This window comes from Leptodactylus fuscus, chromosome 5 (genome assembly GCF_031893055.1).
Source record: "Leptodactylus fuscus isolate aLepFus1 chromosome 5, aLepFus1.hap2, whole genome shotgun sequence".
NCBI lineage: Eukaryota > Metazoa > Chordata > Amphibia > Anura > Leptodactylidae > Leptodactylus > Leptodactylus fuscus.
The window spans coordinates 116243924-116260796 of record NC_134269.1 but is presented as its reverse complement, the minus strand read 5'-3'; the positions used below and the strand labels follow the sequence as shown (position 1 = coordinate 116260796).

The following is a 16873-nucleotide window of genomic DNA, read 5'->3' as shown; positions in this document are numbered from 1 at the left end:
TGCATTGGAAAGACAAATTTACTGAGACAGAAATCAGTCCTCCATAATGCTGAAACTGAACTTTTCAAAGCACTGCTGAGGGACTAGAAGTGTTTTATTTGAGCCTGCTTTCCTGTTGCTCCAACTGTTCATCATGTGACCAAGTCTGTTCTACTACATCTTGTCCCCTAAGCAGCACTGGGAAGAACTCAAAATCAGCACAGCATGGGGACTACTATCTATAATAGTAAGTAATCCTTTCTGGTACAATATATATACTGTCAGAAGTTTTTCCTCCCCACAAAGATCCATATATTTCTAGCCAGTATTGCGAATATTGCTTGCAGCACAAAATACACAGTCCAGTGATATTAATGTGACCACCGCCTACTTTTGACGTCAAAGTTAAATAACCAATCGCAGAAGGCACGTGTCATCAGCCATCTGGGTGCACTCATCATTGTGGAAGGCACGATGGATCACACAAGTATGCAACTATCCTTGCGGACCATGTTCACCCCTACATGCGAATTGTTTTTCCTCAGGATGATGGCATCTACCAGCAGGACAATGTGATGTGTCATAAAGCTCGCAGTGTACGTGCGTGCTTGGAGGAGCACCAGGATGAGTTTATCGTGCTCCCTTGGCCAGCAAATTCCCCAGACTTGAACCCAATCGAGAATCTGTGGGACCACCTCGATCGGGTTGTTCACATGACCTAGTTCAGCTGACGATGGCACTGGAGTCAGCATGGCTCAACATCCCAGTGAACATAGCTTATCAGTTGCTTGAAAAAGCTCAGGGTAAGTTCCAATGTTGGACTGGAGTGACTAGGACCCACCAGTAGAAATCACTTTGAGGGGCCACTTGCTTCATGCAAATATGACCTGATGTTCCTTTGTATATTCCTAAAATGTCACTAACATAACCTATACAGTATATAACTAACTTATTTTTCAATAATAGCTTGGTACCTATCCCTTGCCTCTGATTGTTTCCTTCCTGGGGTCATGTCAGTAGCCTACTGCTTGTCTCTTGCCTTGAACTAGGGTCGTTTTAGCTCTGTGAGCCTACGACATGTGCCCACACAGCAGATGTCAGACAGCAGCAAGATGCGCAAAATTATTAGTTACTGGGTCCCTGCAGTGTGACTGAGAAGATGGGTCACGGTTAGGAAAGATACTGTCTGGCCTGATTTTGTACCTAGATCACTGTCTGTCTGCATTCACTCACATGTGAAAAACATGATGGAAGCTTTCTTCTGTCATGTTTGTGTACTTTTATAATGGAAGAAAAAGTCCTGCATGTCTACTTTTTCTTTCATCAGAAAAATAAGCGTAAGTTCAGTTTTCCGCCGTGTGACTTTTCCTCATAGCTAGCCGCAACGGGATGCAGTGCACCCAGATGAATGGTCCTAATCAGGAGTGAGTCTCCAGCTGCGGACGCCGCGGTTGACTCAGTCACAGAATCTGCGGGAAGATAGGGCATGTAGCTGAAAAAAAAATTGCTAGCGGAAAAAAAAAAAGCTAGTGACGCACATTGAAATGAATGGGAGACGTTTATGTAGGCGGATTCTGTGTCAAAATCCACCTGCAAAAAACTCTGTGTGACCATTCCCTAAATAAGCGAAAGAAAGCTTCCATGTTTTTATGAATGAAGGGGAGCAGATTATATTTGCCACTCTGTTATTGTTAATGTCCGTTGCTCTCTTTTTATGCCAGACAATTATAACAGTAGTGTGAACATACCTTGAAATGTCACTGTTCTCCATGTGAAGTTTTTATCCAGTCAAAATATATACTTATTTCAACAAAGAGATCCAGTCAAAATACATACACATTTAGACAGAGAGACCGGTGGCAGACTGCAGAACATTCTCTTAGGCCTGGAATATTTGGCCTCTAATCCGCAAGTGAGGGGGGTCATCCCACTTTTCAGGAGTCTCCTGAAACCTTTTGGAGAGTTGGCAAGTATGCTTAAGACATAGCATTCTTCCATAGTGTGGCAAATATTTCTTAGACAAATAAAGTCTGTGTTCAAAATCTTACACACCACAGGATGACTGGTACAAAAGATCTAAGATAGCCAGGAGGGCTGAGATGCTTCCACAGTCTGCTAATATAGATGCAGTCAGTCAGGGGCTGCTATAACCCTGTTGCAACATACAGTTCTATGAAAAAGTTTGGGCACCCCTATAAATCTTAATCATTTTTAGTTCTAAATATTTCGGTGTTTGCAACAGCCATTTCAGTTTGATATATCTAATAACTGATGGACACAGTAATATTTCAGGAATAGACAAATATCTATAATATAATATATATCACATAATACTATTTTAGCAGAAAAGAAGTTCATACTAGAGATGAGCGAGTAGTGTTCGATCGAGTAGGTGTTTGATCGAATACTACGTTATTCGAAATACTCATACTCGATCGAACACTACTAGCTGTTCGAAGTTTAAGGTTCGATGCAGAACCAGCGTTGATTGGCAGAATGCTATACATTCTGCCAATCAACGCTGGTTCTTCTCTTACCTTTCCGAAGTCTTCTCTGCGCTGCCTCCCCGCGTCTTCTTCCGGGTGGAATTCACTCTGCCTAGGCATCCGGCCTAGGCAGAGCCAACTGCGCATGCACGGGTATGCACGCCCATACACGCGTATGCGGAGTCGGCTCTGCCTAGGCCTAATGCCTAGGCAGAGTGAATTGCACCCGGAAGAGGACGCGGAGACCCTGCGCCAGGAGAAGACTTCAAGCAGAATCCAGCCCGACCGTCACTTGTGGACTTGGTAAGTATGATTTTATCGAATGTTGCCTACCCCTGAAACGAGCATTTCCCCCCATAGACTATAATGGGGTTCGAAAACCGTTCGAACAGTCGAACAGTGAGCGGCTGTTCGAATCGGATTTCGAACCTCGGACATTTTTGTGTTCGCTCATCTCTAGTTCAGACAAGATGGCAGCCTACATAATCATGTACATAAAGAGAAGTCATTGTAAAATTCTATCAGAAAAGAAATACAGATTAGAAAAAAAGTGATTTATGTCACAATCTGGTTTTAATAAATAAAGTAATTGGTGATACATTCCTTTTAAGTGGCCTGAAGGTTTTCTGCCTTATAACATGACATCAGTATTATAAAATATACATGGCAGCTGGAGGCTGTGCATAGGAGCCTCAAATTATGCCCATATACAGCAGTTTATTGGAAGGATCCATTATCTGTCATTTTATGTGGTTATCTAATGGTTAATTTAAAGCAGCCGGCTTCATTTTTTGTGGTTTCTGCCCTAAGAAATATGTTTTGAGTGCTTCAATGTGTGCTTTCTTTTTGTTTTATTATGCTTCATTAAGTAAATCTGCTGTACTTGCTATTATACTAGCAGTTTGTGTCTTTAGAAGTAGACACATGGCATTAATAAGCTAATGGTAGTAAATGCTGAACTGTTCTATATACATGTGGCTACGCATTTCCTAACTCAATAGTACAGGTGAAGGGAACAAACTTTGCAATATACTTCACTAAAGAAACTATTACTGCTGCTGTCTTTAACTATTACTTCTAGTTTCACTTTTTAGTCCATATGTTCACAAATAGTGTCACTTTATAATGAAGTCTGTGGAGTGGAAGTGGAGTGTTGTCAGTCAACAGTTGGCAGGGAGAGCTTCATGCGGTTCTCGTCTAACATTTAGTTTAAGTTTTGGTTTGTTTTTGTTTTTTTTGGTTGGTTTTTTTAACAATATTACAGAACTGAACCCCTCCTCCAAAAAAAAAAAAATGCTTGAAGTTTTTAGTTTATTAAATAAACTACATGATGAATTGCTAGGTGGATTTAAGTGGAAACTCACAAATAGGAGTTACAATTACGCTTCCTTTATTACATTCTCATGTCATTGTGTAATACAGATAAATGCAAACTGCATATTCATACAGTGCTGTTCTATGGAAAGTAGCTGTACTATGTTTGCAGTAGTGAACTTTGATTTGCTTTCTCATTCTTCTCTATTATATAGCACAAAGTTATTTTCCCAGCAGGACGTTGCACTCTGAAGCAGCAAAGTTATTACTATTATTATTGGCAAAATGTGGTAGCTAGAGATGAGCGAACAGTGAAATGTTCGAAGTTCGATTTAAGTAGCCACTCAATACTCGACTGTTCGATCGAACATCGAACCCCATTATAGTCTATGGGGAATAAATACTCGTTTAGGGGGAAACCAATATTCGACTCAGGAGGGTCACCAAGTCCACTATGACACCCCAGGAAATTATGCCAACACCCTGGAATGCAACTGGGACAGCAGAGGAAGCATGTCTGGGGGCGTCTCCGGTGTAGACGAGCTGAGCGCACGGCCAGCACTGCTACATCTCGGCATAGGAATGCATTGACCAGCGTTGATTGGCCGGATGCCATACAGAGTACAGCATTTGGCCAATCAACCCTGTTTCTGCCGGAGGAGGCGGAGTCTAAGATCGGTCCACAGCTGTCTCTATTCTGGTCCGATGTTAGACTCCGCCTCCTCACAGACGAGCCTCCGGCAGAACCAGCGTTGATTGGCCGAATGCTGTACTCTGTATGGCATTTGGACAATCAATGCTGGTCAATGCATTCCTATGGGAAAAAGTCAGCTCCCGCATATCGCAAGCTGACAGGGATCCCGACCAGATAGAGCCACAAAGAGCTGGGTGAGTGACATTCCCACCTAAATAAAGGTAATCCCTAGCTAACCTTGCCTGTACATCTATCCCTGTGTCACAGTCACCTGAATTAGCCAGACAATTACTTTTTCCGATTTTTTTTTCAATGCCTCCGTTGTCGTAGTTCCTGTCCCACCTCCCCAGCGCAATTATTAGTGCAAAAAAAGCGCCAGGGAAGGTGGGAGGGGAATCAAATTTTTAGCGAGTTTGCCACCTGGTGTTCGACTGGAATCAAACATCTCCAACAGCCTGATATCCAATCGAACATGTACTCGATCGAACGCTGTTCGCTCATCTCTAGTGGTAACAGTTTGATGGTCATTGCCAAAGAATTTAACGGGGTGAAGTGGCATCACCACATAGCAATAGGCGTCATGCCATGAAACCCACACTATACATGTTATTAAATAATTGTAAAATCAGTTTATAATATTGCCTTTTTTACATTAACCAATACTATAGACTTACATTATACTGTATATTTATTAAGTACATTCCAGAAAACAATGACATAGACAATCATTTGTAATGTGTTTTATCCACACAAACAAGCACAGGGGGTGTTGTGGAGTAATGGCTGCGTAACAGGCGCAACCACTACACCCACAAGCGTCAGTTGTTTTACAGGAAGCCAATTTACCTATCTGTATATTTTCAGGATATAAGAGGAAACCAAAAGAAACCCCCGTAAACACGGGGAGAGCATACAAGCTACAAAATCTTAATTTCAACTATGGTGAATAAACACAGAGAACTCGATAGTTGGAGTGTGACCAGATATTTGCTTTTTTTCTGTAATAGAGTTGTCATATTAAGACATCCCCTTCTATATCTTCTATTAGGAATTGGACTGAGGCTCTGCTATGATCCAAAACAGAGAGCAGCTTTCAAATGGCCATTGAACAATTCCAAATTTTTACTGCCGTGTGCACCTTCCGTTAGCAGAAAATTCCGCTAGTGGAAAAAAAGCTAGCAGAACCCATTGAAATCAATGGGAGGCCTTTTTTTTAGCGTGGAAAATTCCACACCAAATTCCTCACCATTTTCCTCTGTGTGAATGGACTATATGTTTGACAAGAGAAAACGTCTTTAGCAAATTCATTAAATATTTGGTGCTGGATTCACATAGATAAAGATATTCATATAGATCAACCTATTGCTACAGCAGTTGCTACATGAGAAGAGTTCTGTCTGATGAGAATCCCCTGTATTAGGGTGCATTCACTTGGAGGAAAATGGTGCTGAATTTGGTGTGGAATCTGCGTCAGATTCAGTGCTGTAAAAAAGCCTCCCATTGACTTCAATGAGTTCCTTTTTCTGCTAGCAGAAAAAGGAACCCATTGAAATCAATGGGAGGTTTTTTTTTCAGCGCTGAAATTCCACACCAAATTCCTCACCATTTTCCTCCGTGTGATATTGTTTGTTAGGAAAAAAGCTACATGCTAGGCCTCATATGCTATGCTGCACACAGTATTGTTTACACGTGGATCCCAATGCAGGCATGTGCATAGGCTTACGTTAGTTTATTTAACTAAAGTTTATCTAAAAACTTTAATGAAATTAAGGGATTGTTTTCGTATAAGACATGCATGCTGCCAAGTTAATTTTATTGCTACGCTTTTCTGTGGTTTACTAGACAGCACAAGAACAAAGGATCTGTTTTAAATAAGGTTATAACAAATGTCCTGCATCTGGCTGAGTACTTGTGCATGGTTGGATTCTGGAATACTCCAGTCTCACCAGGGCCAGTAACAGAGAAAGTTTTATTAAGACTTATTATGTTGTAATTACTGCCTGGCATGGAACTTTCTATGCAGTTTCTTAAACTATTGCTTAAAATAATTGTCTTTTCATGCAAAATGTGTAACATTTATGTGATCATGAAGAATATAGAGGTCTTCCTCTCAAAAAATAATGCAGAAAATTATATTGATAATTGTAATATATTACCATATGGTATTTGCTGTGGATGTTATCGTTTTTTGTTGTTGTATCGTTAGAAATTCATTGGAAATACTGTGCATTCAGTTTTTATCATTTTATAACCCCCACATATTCTTGTTAAGACAGTATGGTACAGATCACAAAGGGCAGAAACAGGTCCAGATAAAATACTCAGGTCAATAAATTATAAGACATGGAACAGGTACAGAACAGCTTCAGGAATGTCAGCGAGGTCCATGGGCTGAGCAGACTGTAATTGGCAGCGGATTGTGGACCTGTTGTGCTATCAAACTGCTTTGGCTTGGAGCCACCTCTATCCCATCAGACTCCCTTTTAACCCTAATATGGGATAAATACGCACAAAAGAAAAGCAGGGACTATGACCAAGACAGACAGGGATCAAGACAGAACAAATACAGGTAGTATAAGGCACACCATCACACTGAGCAGAAAGCAGAAAGCGCAGAGGCTACAGGTATCATGAACAGAAATCCAAAGGAGGCAAGAACAGACTAGGGCAACGTATCGCAGTTCTTCCTACAGTACTTCAAACATAAAGTTTGCGGAGTTTTCCTTTGCAGACTTTCTGTAACAATTATATCTATGGGGAAAGCGCCAGCATTTCCGTAGATATAATTGACATGCTGTGATTTCCAAAACTGAGCTGGTTTTGGAAACTGCGGTGTGTCCACACCGTGATTTTTACCACAAAGTTGGCATGGGATTCACAAGAATCCCATCCACTTTGCAGTTACTGTAAAACGCCGCAATTTTTCCCGCTGTGTTTCCGACTCGTGAGGCCCTGGCCTCAAACAGATTAGAAAGGCAGAGACACCAACAAAACAGAAGCATACATGCAAACAGAACAAGGAACTGAGCAGTACACACACACACATTGCTCAACCAAAGTGAAAGTTAGAGAGGAGACTTAAAGGGGCTCTATCACTGGGAAAAGTCATTTTTATCTAAACACATGCTTGCATAGGCTTTAGAAAGGCTATTCCACACTTACCTTTTGTATGTAGATTGCTTCAGTGGTCTCTGAATAAATCCGTTTTTATTCATATGCTAATGAGCCTCCAGCCAGTACAGGAAGTTCCCAGCAGCCTCCTCTCTCCCATTATCTTCTATGTGTGTGAAGCAAACAGGAAGCGAGTCATCAGCAGCACCAGGAGCCGTCTCCCATAGAAGACAATAGGAGAGGTGTGCACCTTCTATCGTGCACTAGTCTAATTAGCATATGAATATAAACGGACTTATTCAGAAACCAGTGAGGCAATCTACATACAAAAGGTAGGTGTGAAATAGACTTTCTAAGGGCTATGCAAAGGTGTGATTAGTTAAAAATGACTTTTCCTAGTGATAGAGCCCCTTTAAAGGGGTTGTTCAGGCAGAAATGGAAACCCTGTTTAAGTCCAGTCACAGATGGACAGGAACAGGTCCAGACCTAACATCTCAGATTCAAGTTTATGCCCCAAGGGACCCATGCCCAAAGGATTAACAGGTTCTAGTCAGATTCAGGTCGAGATTAGGTATAGATGCAGGTACAGATCAAGCTTTTACCCCAAGGGCACAAACCCAAAGAGGTTCAGGTGGGGATATAAGTAAACCAATACAAATACAGATCACATAGGGTAGAAGCCACTTTGGCTTGGGGCTACCTCTAGGGGTGTTACCCCAGCAGACTCCCTGGTTTTCACCCTTTAACTCCATATGGGAATCTGGACTTTGTTTCAAGGAGTCCACCAGGCAGCTACCTCCAGATGTGGTCCAGCTCACCAGGCTAGGCAGAACTGTGGTGCAAAACACCAATTCATTTAGTGATTTATATTCACAAATTCATCTTTTTTTATATGATCTCAGTAGTCTTTTTGATCTGGCACATATCCTCATACCTTATTCTTTTCCCCTCTCCTCCCCCTTGATATTTACTTTGTACATGTGACATCTGTTTGGCGCCTTTTTAGGCTATCTAAAACACTAAATGGGATGACTTTGTATTAGTCTCATTTGGTTGAAAAGGGGGTTCTGTGCACCCCAAAATGCATTCCTCTGTGATATTTGTTATTTACTCTGTATTTGGCGGGAAACCTTATAATATCTACTGAAGAGGCTGAGTTGTCAGATGTCCAGCTGAACTATTGTGATGTATAGTACCTTCACGTGTGACTGTGGGTTTCTCAGTTTTCTGGGTCACCATCAGGATGTTTAAGCTACGTATCAAGTAAATCTAAACTTTATTACTTTTGTGTATTATCAGCTCTAAGGTGAGTTCCCTACCACATGGTCTATGGATTGCTATTATTCTAACATGATGACCATATGAGCTGTAAGTCCTGTGTTCCACGTGACCGATGAGATCAATCAGTGGTCTCAGTGGTTTCTGGTATTGAACCAGTTATCATAATGATGTATGTGACCATTAGGACATAAGCAGTGTACAAATGTAGCATAGTAAACAGGTATGCCTTTTTTTAAAGTTTATTTTATATCTTCCCAGACAACCCCTTTAGGAACTGGAATATGATTATTATTCTTAAAAACATGTATCCAGGGGCATAACTACCATGGTAGCAGTGGTAGCGGCTGCCACAGGGCCCAGGACATTAGGGGGCCCGGCGACAGCCACTACCCCTGCAGGATTTTTTTTTTCTTAACAGGCCGTTACCGGCTGGAGTTACTCCAGCCAGTAATGGCATAGCTCTCTGCATGTCCTGCATTTATACTGCTGTCCTGCGCAGCTCCTTGTAGTGTTTAACTTATTAAAAAGCTTTTCCCCCGCTCTTATAATAGACAAAATGTTGTAACTGCGATAAGAGCGGGGGAAAGCTTGTGCTGAAGGACCTTGTGTGACGTCAGCCGTCACATGACTAGGTGGGCGTGTCTTTATAGCCCATGCAGTCCTGGAAGAGATGAAGAGAAGGGGAGATGTGGTGCTAGGTACAGAAGGGGAGGGGCGATGTGAGATGCAGGATGGAGAGTGTGTGTCTGTGTGTGAGTGTGTATGTATGTGTGGTGTGGAGCAATTGTGAGGAGCAACAGTAATCTAGGGGCAGAGATGGAGGGGGAACATTATACTGGGGGCAGAGATGGAGGGGAGGGCATGAAAATGAGGGTAGAGATGAGGGGTGCATGAAACTGGGGGCAGATGGAGGAAGGACATGAAACTGGGGATATATGGAGGGAGGACATGAAATGTCATGTAACATCCGTGCGTTATTAAAGATGGCCAACACCACCAAAGACTGCAGTGGAGCCGGAGACAGGTAAGTAACTTTTATTTATGTTTGTATCTCCCCTGGGTCTCCGATTATTATACTTTGGGGTCTGAAAAGACCCCAGAGTATAATAATTGTTCATGGGTGTTCATTATGGGGCATAATCCCATGTTCAGGGGCCACAATGAGGCATAATACTGTAAGCAAGGGCCACTATGGGACATAATACTGTGTGCAGGAGCCACTATGGGGCATAATACGGTGTACTAGGGCCACTATGGGGCATAATAGACCGCGCAGGAATGTGACGGGGGGTTTTTTGGGAGTTGGTCGGTCAAGGTCTTCAGTGTTGGTCAGGAGGGGGGGGGGGGGGGGCACGTCAAAAGTTTGCCACGGGGCCCCGCCATTCCTAGTTGCGCCACTGCATGTATCATCCCTTAACTGATATTGTAGGTAATGAATTGTGTCTATGGAAGGGTGTATTAAGGGCAACATATTAAATGTTCTACTTTTCATAGTAGTGTAGTGTAAATTGACAAAGTAACTATAAATAACATAATGCAGTCATGTCCTCATAGGCTCATTGTTAATGTTTCTCTTCAGATATCGGTTGATGGTTTCAGATACATAGCTGATGGATGTGGGTCTCTTCAACACCTAAAAATAAATGATATGTTTACCCTAACAGACAACTGTATCGCAGTAAGTAAAGGTTGCAGTACTTAACACATTTAGAGAGCTACCCTATGCACCAAATACTAGAAATGGGTAAAAATGCTGTGATTATTTGTGTTTGGGTCAAGGTCTGCATTCTGGAGCCAGTAGACCTGTGTTAACCTCAGTTACAGACTGAGTGCATCTGGCTAAAATATGTTCCACATTGTGTATCAGTGTTTTCAGTGTATGGATTTATGTTGCATGGATACATGTTCTTTTGAAGGCATCTGTAGGCATGTAAGCATTTGGTATCTGCAAAGTAGAGACAGATTTGCTACATATATTACACTCAAACTACTTGCTGACAGTTAACCCACAAATATTTTTTTGTATTATATCAGATAGGGACCAAAGCAATCAACAAGAAAAGACTTAAAATGCTCCTTCCGAAGTTGGTTTCATATGTCAATGTTCAGACCAGAAAAAAAGGGTTCAAACATAATCTGCATTTCTACATTTACGTGACACAGCTAAACTGATTTTAGCATGTCAGTTTGATTCACCCAAGCTGTATTTTGGCCAATACATGTAGCTAATACAGGGGCTGTTTTTCCTGACCGAACGCTGCTATGTAAAACCAGCCTTGTACATTTGACAATGCGTCATCAATATATGCATTCAGATTAGGGTTTAGGGACACTCGTCCACATCAGGGAGAGTGTGTGCCTACATAGGCAGTACGGAGACTTACAAGTCATTCCTGCTCCGCTAGGGATTATGGGTAAAAAATATGCAAATCTAATCTCCTGGATGGCATTAGGAGAACAGAGTGCACTCTGTACACCACCCTATAGAGGGCAGCATCCTTAACATCATAAACAACTCAGTTATAAAGTATTTTAATCATGATGTGGATTTAATTGCCAAATCAGTATTTCTGTCCCAAAAGGAACAGATTCCCAGCTATGGACAGCGCTGTTTCGGCCCATTGGGCCATCCTCAGCATAGCGTAGGGATACTGATTTGGCAGAGAGAGACTATAGATCAGGGTTTGGGAACACTCGTCCACATCAGGGAGAGTGTGTGCCTACATAGGCAGTACGGAGACTTACAAGTCATTCCTGCTCCGCTAGGGATTATGGGTAAAACATATGCAAATCTATTCTCCTGGATGGAATTAGGGTGGTGTACAGAGTGCACTCTGTTCTCCTAATTCCATCCAGGAGAATAGATTTGCATATTTTTTACCCTGCATTCAGATTAGAAATTGATCACATAGATCAGGCATGAGGAAGGTCGGATGACTGAACCATCCCATTACCAATTGATCTATCTTTCTATAGTTGGGTTAATATTGGTAGGTTCACCTGCCCTCCACTTTTGACAGGTACTACTTGTTAGAAAGGCCAATAAACTGATGATAGTGTCACCCTTCTGGGATCCTCAGAAATCATCTGTAATCTCTGGAGAAATGTTGCAGTATGTGTTCTATTTAACTGCAGCTTGACCATAGGAAATATGGTGGAGGACTAGTAGTCAGACCTGTCAGAACCAGATGAATTCTTTTTAATCACAGTTGCCAAGAAATGAGGATTGTGAACATTGGGCCTCTCTCTATTAACTCTCTGGTTTGATATATGACAGTGTTTTCTGAGCTGGGTAACCGCTATAACAGAAGGAAGGAAATGATTGTTGAGACCTACCCAGTCTAGAAATACCAAGGGCTTTCTGCTTAATGTTGCAGAAAATTTAAGGCTTGTTGGGAATGTAGAAATGATAGAAATTATTTGTAGTCTGTCCACAATGCCAAATAAATAAATTATGTTTTCTGGAAGACGCTTTTGTGTAAAGCAATAACTTTTGTGCTTGTCTTACATATTTCCTAGGAGAAGGTTATGTGCGCAGTAGGAGTGGTTGTATTTTCAATTGCCTGTATTCATTATTCCTGTTATGTACAGTCCTATGAAAAAGTTTGGGCACCCCTATTAATCTTAATCATTTTTAGTTCTAAATATTTTGGTATTTGCAACAGCCATTTCAGTTTGATATATCTAATAACTGATGGACACAGTAATATTTCAGGATTGAAATGAGGTTTATTGTACTAACAGAAAATGCGCAATATGCATTAAACCAAAATTTGACCGGTGCAAAAGTATGGGCACCTCAACAGAAAAGTGACATTAATATTTAGTACATCCTCCTTTTGCAAAGATAACAGCCTCTAGTCGCTTCCTGTAGCTTTTAATCAGTTCCTGGATCCTGGATAAAGGTATTTTGGACAAACAATTCAAGTTCAGTTAAGTTAGATGGTCGCCGAGCATGGACAGCCCGCTTCAAATCATCCCACAGATGTTCAATGATATTCAGGTCTGGGGACTGGGATGGCCATTCCAGAACATTGTAATTGTTCCTCTGCATGAATGCCTGAGGATTTGGAGCGGTGTTTTGGATCATTGTCTTGCTGAAATATCCATCCCTGGCGTAACTTCAACTTCGTCACTGATTCTTGAACATTATTCTCAAGAATCTGCTGATACTGAGTGGAATCCATGCGACCCTCAACTTTAACAAGATTCCCGATGCCGGCATTGGCCACACAGCCCCAAAGCATGATGGAACCTCCACCAAATTTTACAGTGGGTAGCATGTGTTTTTCTTGGAATGCTGTTTCTTTTTGGACGCCATGCATAGCGCCTTTTTTTATAACCAAACAACTCAATTTTTGTTTCCAAAATGAAGCTGCCTTGTCCAAATGTGCTTTTTCATACCTCAGGCAACTCTATTTGTGGCGTACGTGCAGAAACGGCTTCTTTCTCATCACTCTCCCATACAGCTTCTATTTGTGCAAAGTGCGCTGTATAGTTGACCGATGCACAGTGACACCATCTGCAGCAAGATGATGCTGCAGCTCTTTGGAGGTGGTCTGTGGATTGTCCTTGACTGTTCTCACCATTCTTCTTCTCTGTCTTTCTGATATTTTTCTTGGCCTGCCACTTCTGGGCTTAACAAGAACTGTCCCTGTGGTCTTCCATTTCCTTACTATGTTCCTCACAGTGGAAACTGACAGGTTAAATCTCTGAGACAGCTTTTTGTATCCTTCCGCTGAACAACTATGTTGAACAAGTCTTTGTTTTCAGATCATTTGAGAGTTGTTTTGAGTAGCCCATGATGCCACTCTTCAGAGGAGATTCAAATAGTAGAACAACTTGCAATTGGCCACCTTAAATACCTTTTCTCATGATTGGATACACCTGGCTATGAAGTTCAAAGCTCACTGAGGTTACAAAACCAATTTTGTGCTTCAGTAAGTCAGTAAAAAGTAGTTAGGAGTATTCAAATCAATAAAATGATAAGGGTGCCCATACTTTTGCACCGGTCAAATTTTGGTTTAATGCATATTGCGCATTTTCTGTTAGTACAATAAACCTCATTTCAATCCTGAAATATTACTGTGTCCATCAGTTATTAGATATATCAAACTGAAATGGCTGTTGCAAACACCAAAATATTTAGAACTAAAAATGATTAAGATTAATAGGGGTGCCCAAACTTTTTCATAGGACTGTATGATAGCATATGTAAGAGCTTTATATAAAATATCTTTTATCTTGTAAGAGCAAGACAAGTATCCTTATGCAGCTAAACTGGGAGAAAAGTATGCTTGTTCCCCATAGTGTGTGTATATAATTGTGGACCCAAAGAGTATATATTGTGGGCCCCCCGCTGTATAATTATGGGTCCTGTGTCTACTATAAATATACAGCTTTACTCTTAGATTAGCCTTTTATGGATGTATCTATTTATGAAGATCAGCCATAGACCTTTAGTATTTAGAACAGTGAGTATTCCTTGAAAAGCAAGAATGCTGGCTCTACAAGCTAGTCAATAAATGTCTAATTCAATAGCGGTAAAGATAATCCAATTTTCTTATTATGACAAATACAGAAATTACTGATATTTAGGAATTACCAAATTTAATGGAAACATAAAGGTAACATATTAATTGTGTAGTATGTGGGATAATTATATATACCTGAAAAATCCTGCTATACAGTGCTTATTGCTTCCTTGTAGAAATCCATTAGATGCAATACAGTACATTGTTAGAAACTTTGTAAAGGGATTGTCTGGGGAGTTTAATGTACCTACTTTCTGCGTCGCTTTTTATGAAACTGGACTTGCAGTGGGCCGGCCTAACTGTAGTCAGTCAGCCCTCAATGTACAGGCAACTACCTGTGAAAACAGGAGAAGAGGTGTAGCAACACAGGGGATTGTTCCGATTGTTCCGATATTTATTATTGTTTATTTTATAAGAGAACCATTAGTTACAGGGAAATTTACATTTGAAGGGGGTATACATACAAAACATACAAAAGTGGGCTAGAGGACCCTGCCCACAAGGGCTTACAACGTATGAGGAAAGGTGGATAGAGCTAAGCTGCAGTGACTCAGCTTGGCCACTACACAGAGAATGGAGCTGTCAGCTTCCGGTGGGAGTGTCTGGTGTCAGTCTACCATGGATCTGATATCAATCCTGACTTATCCTTAGAATAGATGCTCAGTATTTTTAGTGCAGAAAACTCCTTTATCTCATAGATATACCAACCACCTTTCATATTCTGTTTGTAGACTTTGCTAGAGAGGTGCCAAAACATTGTGTCTATATCTCTGCTCGGCTCTCCACATCTTTCTGATGCAGCTTTCAAAATCCTGGCGCAAGGACGGAAGCTTGTGAAGATCAGGATTGAAGGCAGGACACCCTCATTAATTTTCTAGTTTAACTAAGTTTACCGTAATATTTTCAGTGATATTACAATAATTTCCAACAGGAAACAGTCGGATTACTGATGGCAGCATCAAAGCAATTAGCAGATCCAGCCCTAACCTGAACCATATTTATGTCGCTGATTGCCAAAAAATTACTGATGTCAGTCTAAAGACTCTTGCATCACTCAAGAATATAACTGTGTTAAATGTAGCTGACTGTATCAGGTAAGACCATATAGAAGCTGCTAGCTTATTATTTAGTTATCACTTGGGACATACTCAGTGTCTGCCTGGTATTTCCCTGGCTTGTATGGTGGATTCCTAGATGTTTATCTACAGTCAACCATGTATCCTATTACGCACATATAGATGTCAGAGAAGGGGTGTTGCCATTATATGAACTAGAACAGAGAGACATTTTGTGAGAATAACTTCTATAACATGTCTGGAGTGTAGTTAAACAAGGATCCCACTGTTATTTGAATGCAATTAAGATTTACTTGAGACAATTCGATACCAGCCCATTTCGTGGATAAGAACCACTCGGTTGCCCAGCTCCGGTTCCTGGTCTTGGAGCAAGTAGAGCTGCCGAGGAGGAGAGGAGATTGAATATGGCTTCTAAAGAAAAGGGAAGGCATTTAGACTAGAGGACATCAGCCTCTCCTGACTGACAATATACTAGAGGACATCAGCCCCTCCTGACAATATACTAGAGGACATCTGCCCCTCCTGACTGACAATATACTAGAGGACATCAGCCCCTCCTGACTGACAATATACTAGAGGACATCAGCCTCTCCTAACTGACAATATACTAGAGGACATCAGCCCCTCCTGACTGACAATATACTAGAGGACATCAGCCTCTCCTGATTGACAATATACTAGAGGACATCAGCCCCTCCTGACAATATACTAGAGGACATCAGCCCCTCCTGACTGACAATATACTAGAGGACATCAGCCTCTCCTGACTGACAATATACTAGAGGACATCAGCGTATCCTAACTGACAATATACTAGAGGAGCTCAGCCCCTCCTGACTGACAATATACTAGAGGACATCAGCCCCTCCTGACTGACAATATACTAGAGGACATCAGCCCTTCCTGACTGACAATATACTAAAGGACCTCAGCCCCTCCTGACTGACAATATACTAGAGGACATCAGCCCCTCCTAACTGACAATATACCAGAGGACATCAGCCCCTCCTAACTGACAATATACCAGAGGACATGAGCCCCTCCTAACTGACAATATACCAGAGGACCTCAGCCCCTCCTGACTGAGAATATACCAGAGGACATCAGCCCCTCCTGACTGACAATATACCAGAGGACATCAGCCCCTCCTGACTGACAATATACTAGAGGATCTCAGCCCCTCCTGACTGACAATATACTAGAGGACATCAGTCCCTCCTGACTGAGAATATACTAGAGGACATCAGCCCCTCCTGACTGACAATATACCAGAGGACATCAGCCCCTCCTAACTGACAATATACCAGAGGACATGAGCCCCTCCTAACTGACAATATACTAGAGGACATCAGCCCCTCCTGACTGACAGTATACCAGAGGACATCAGCCCCTCCTGAC

General features: G+C 41.6%; 1 protein-coding gene across 1 annotated transcript in view; it reads left to right on the top strand.

The window, feature by feature from the left end:
* FBXL13 (F-box and leucine rich repeat protein 13) overlaps positions 1-16873 on the top strand; it is a 131310-nt gene that overhangs the window by 67005 nt on the left and 47432 nt on the right. The window contains exons 13-15 of the mRNA XM_075274106.1: positions 10445-10543; positions 15131-15251; positions 15331-15493. Of these exons, the coding sequence (XP_075130207.1) occupies positions 10445-10543; positions 15131-15251; positions 15331-15493 (383 nt within the window). The remainder of the gene's footprint in view (positions 1-10444; positions 10544-15130; positions 15252-15330; positions 15494-16873) is intronic.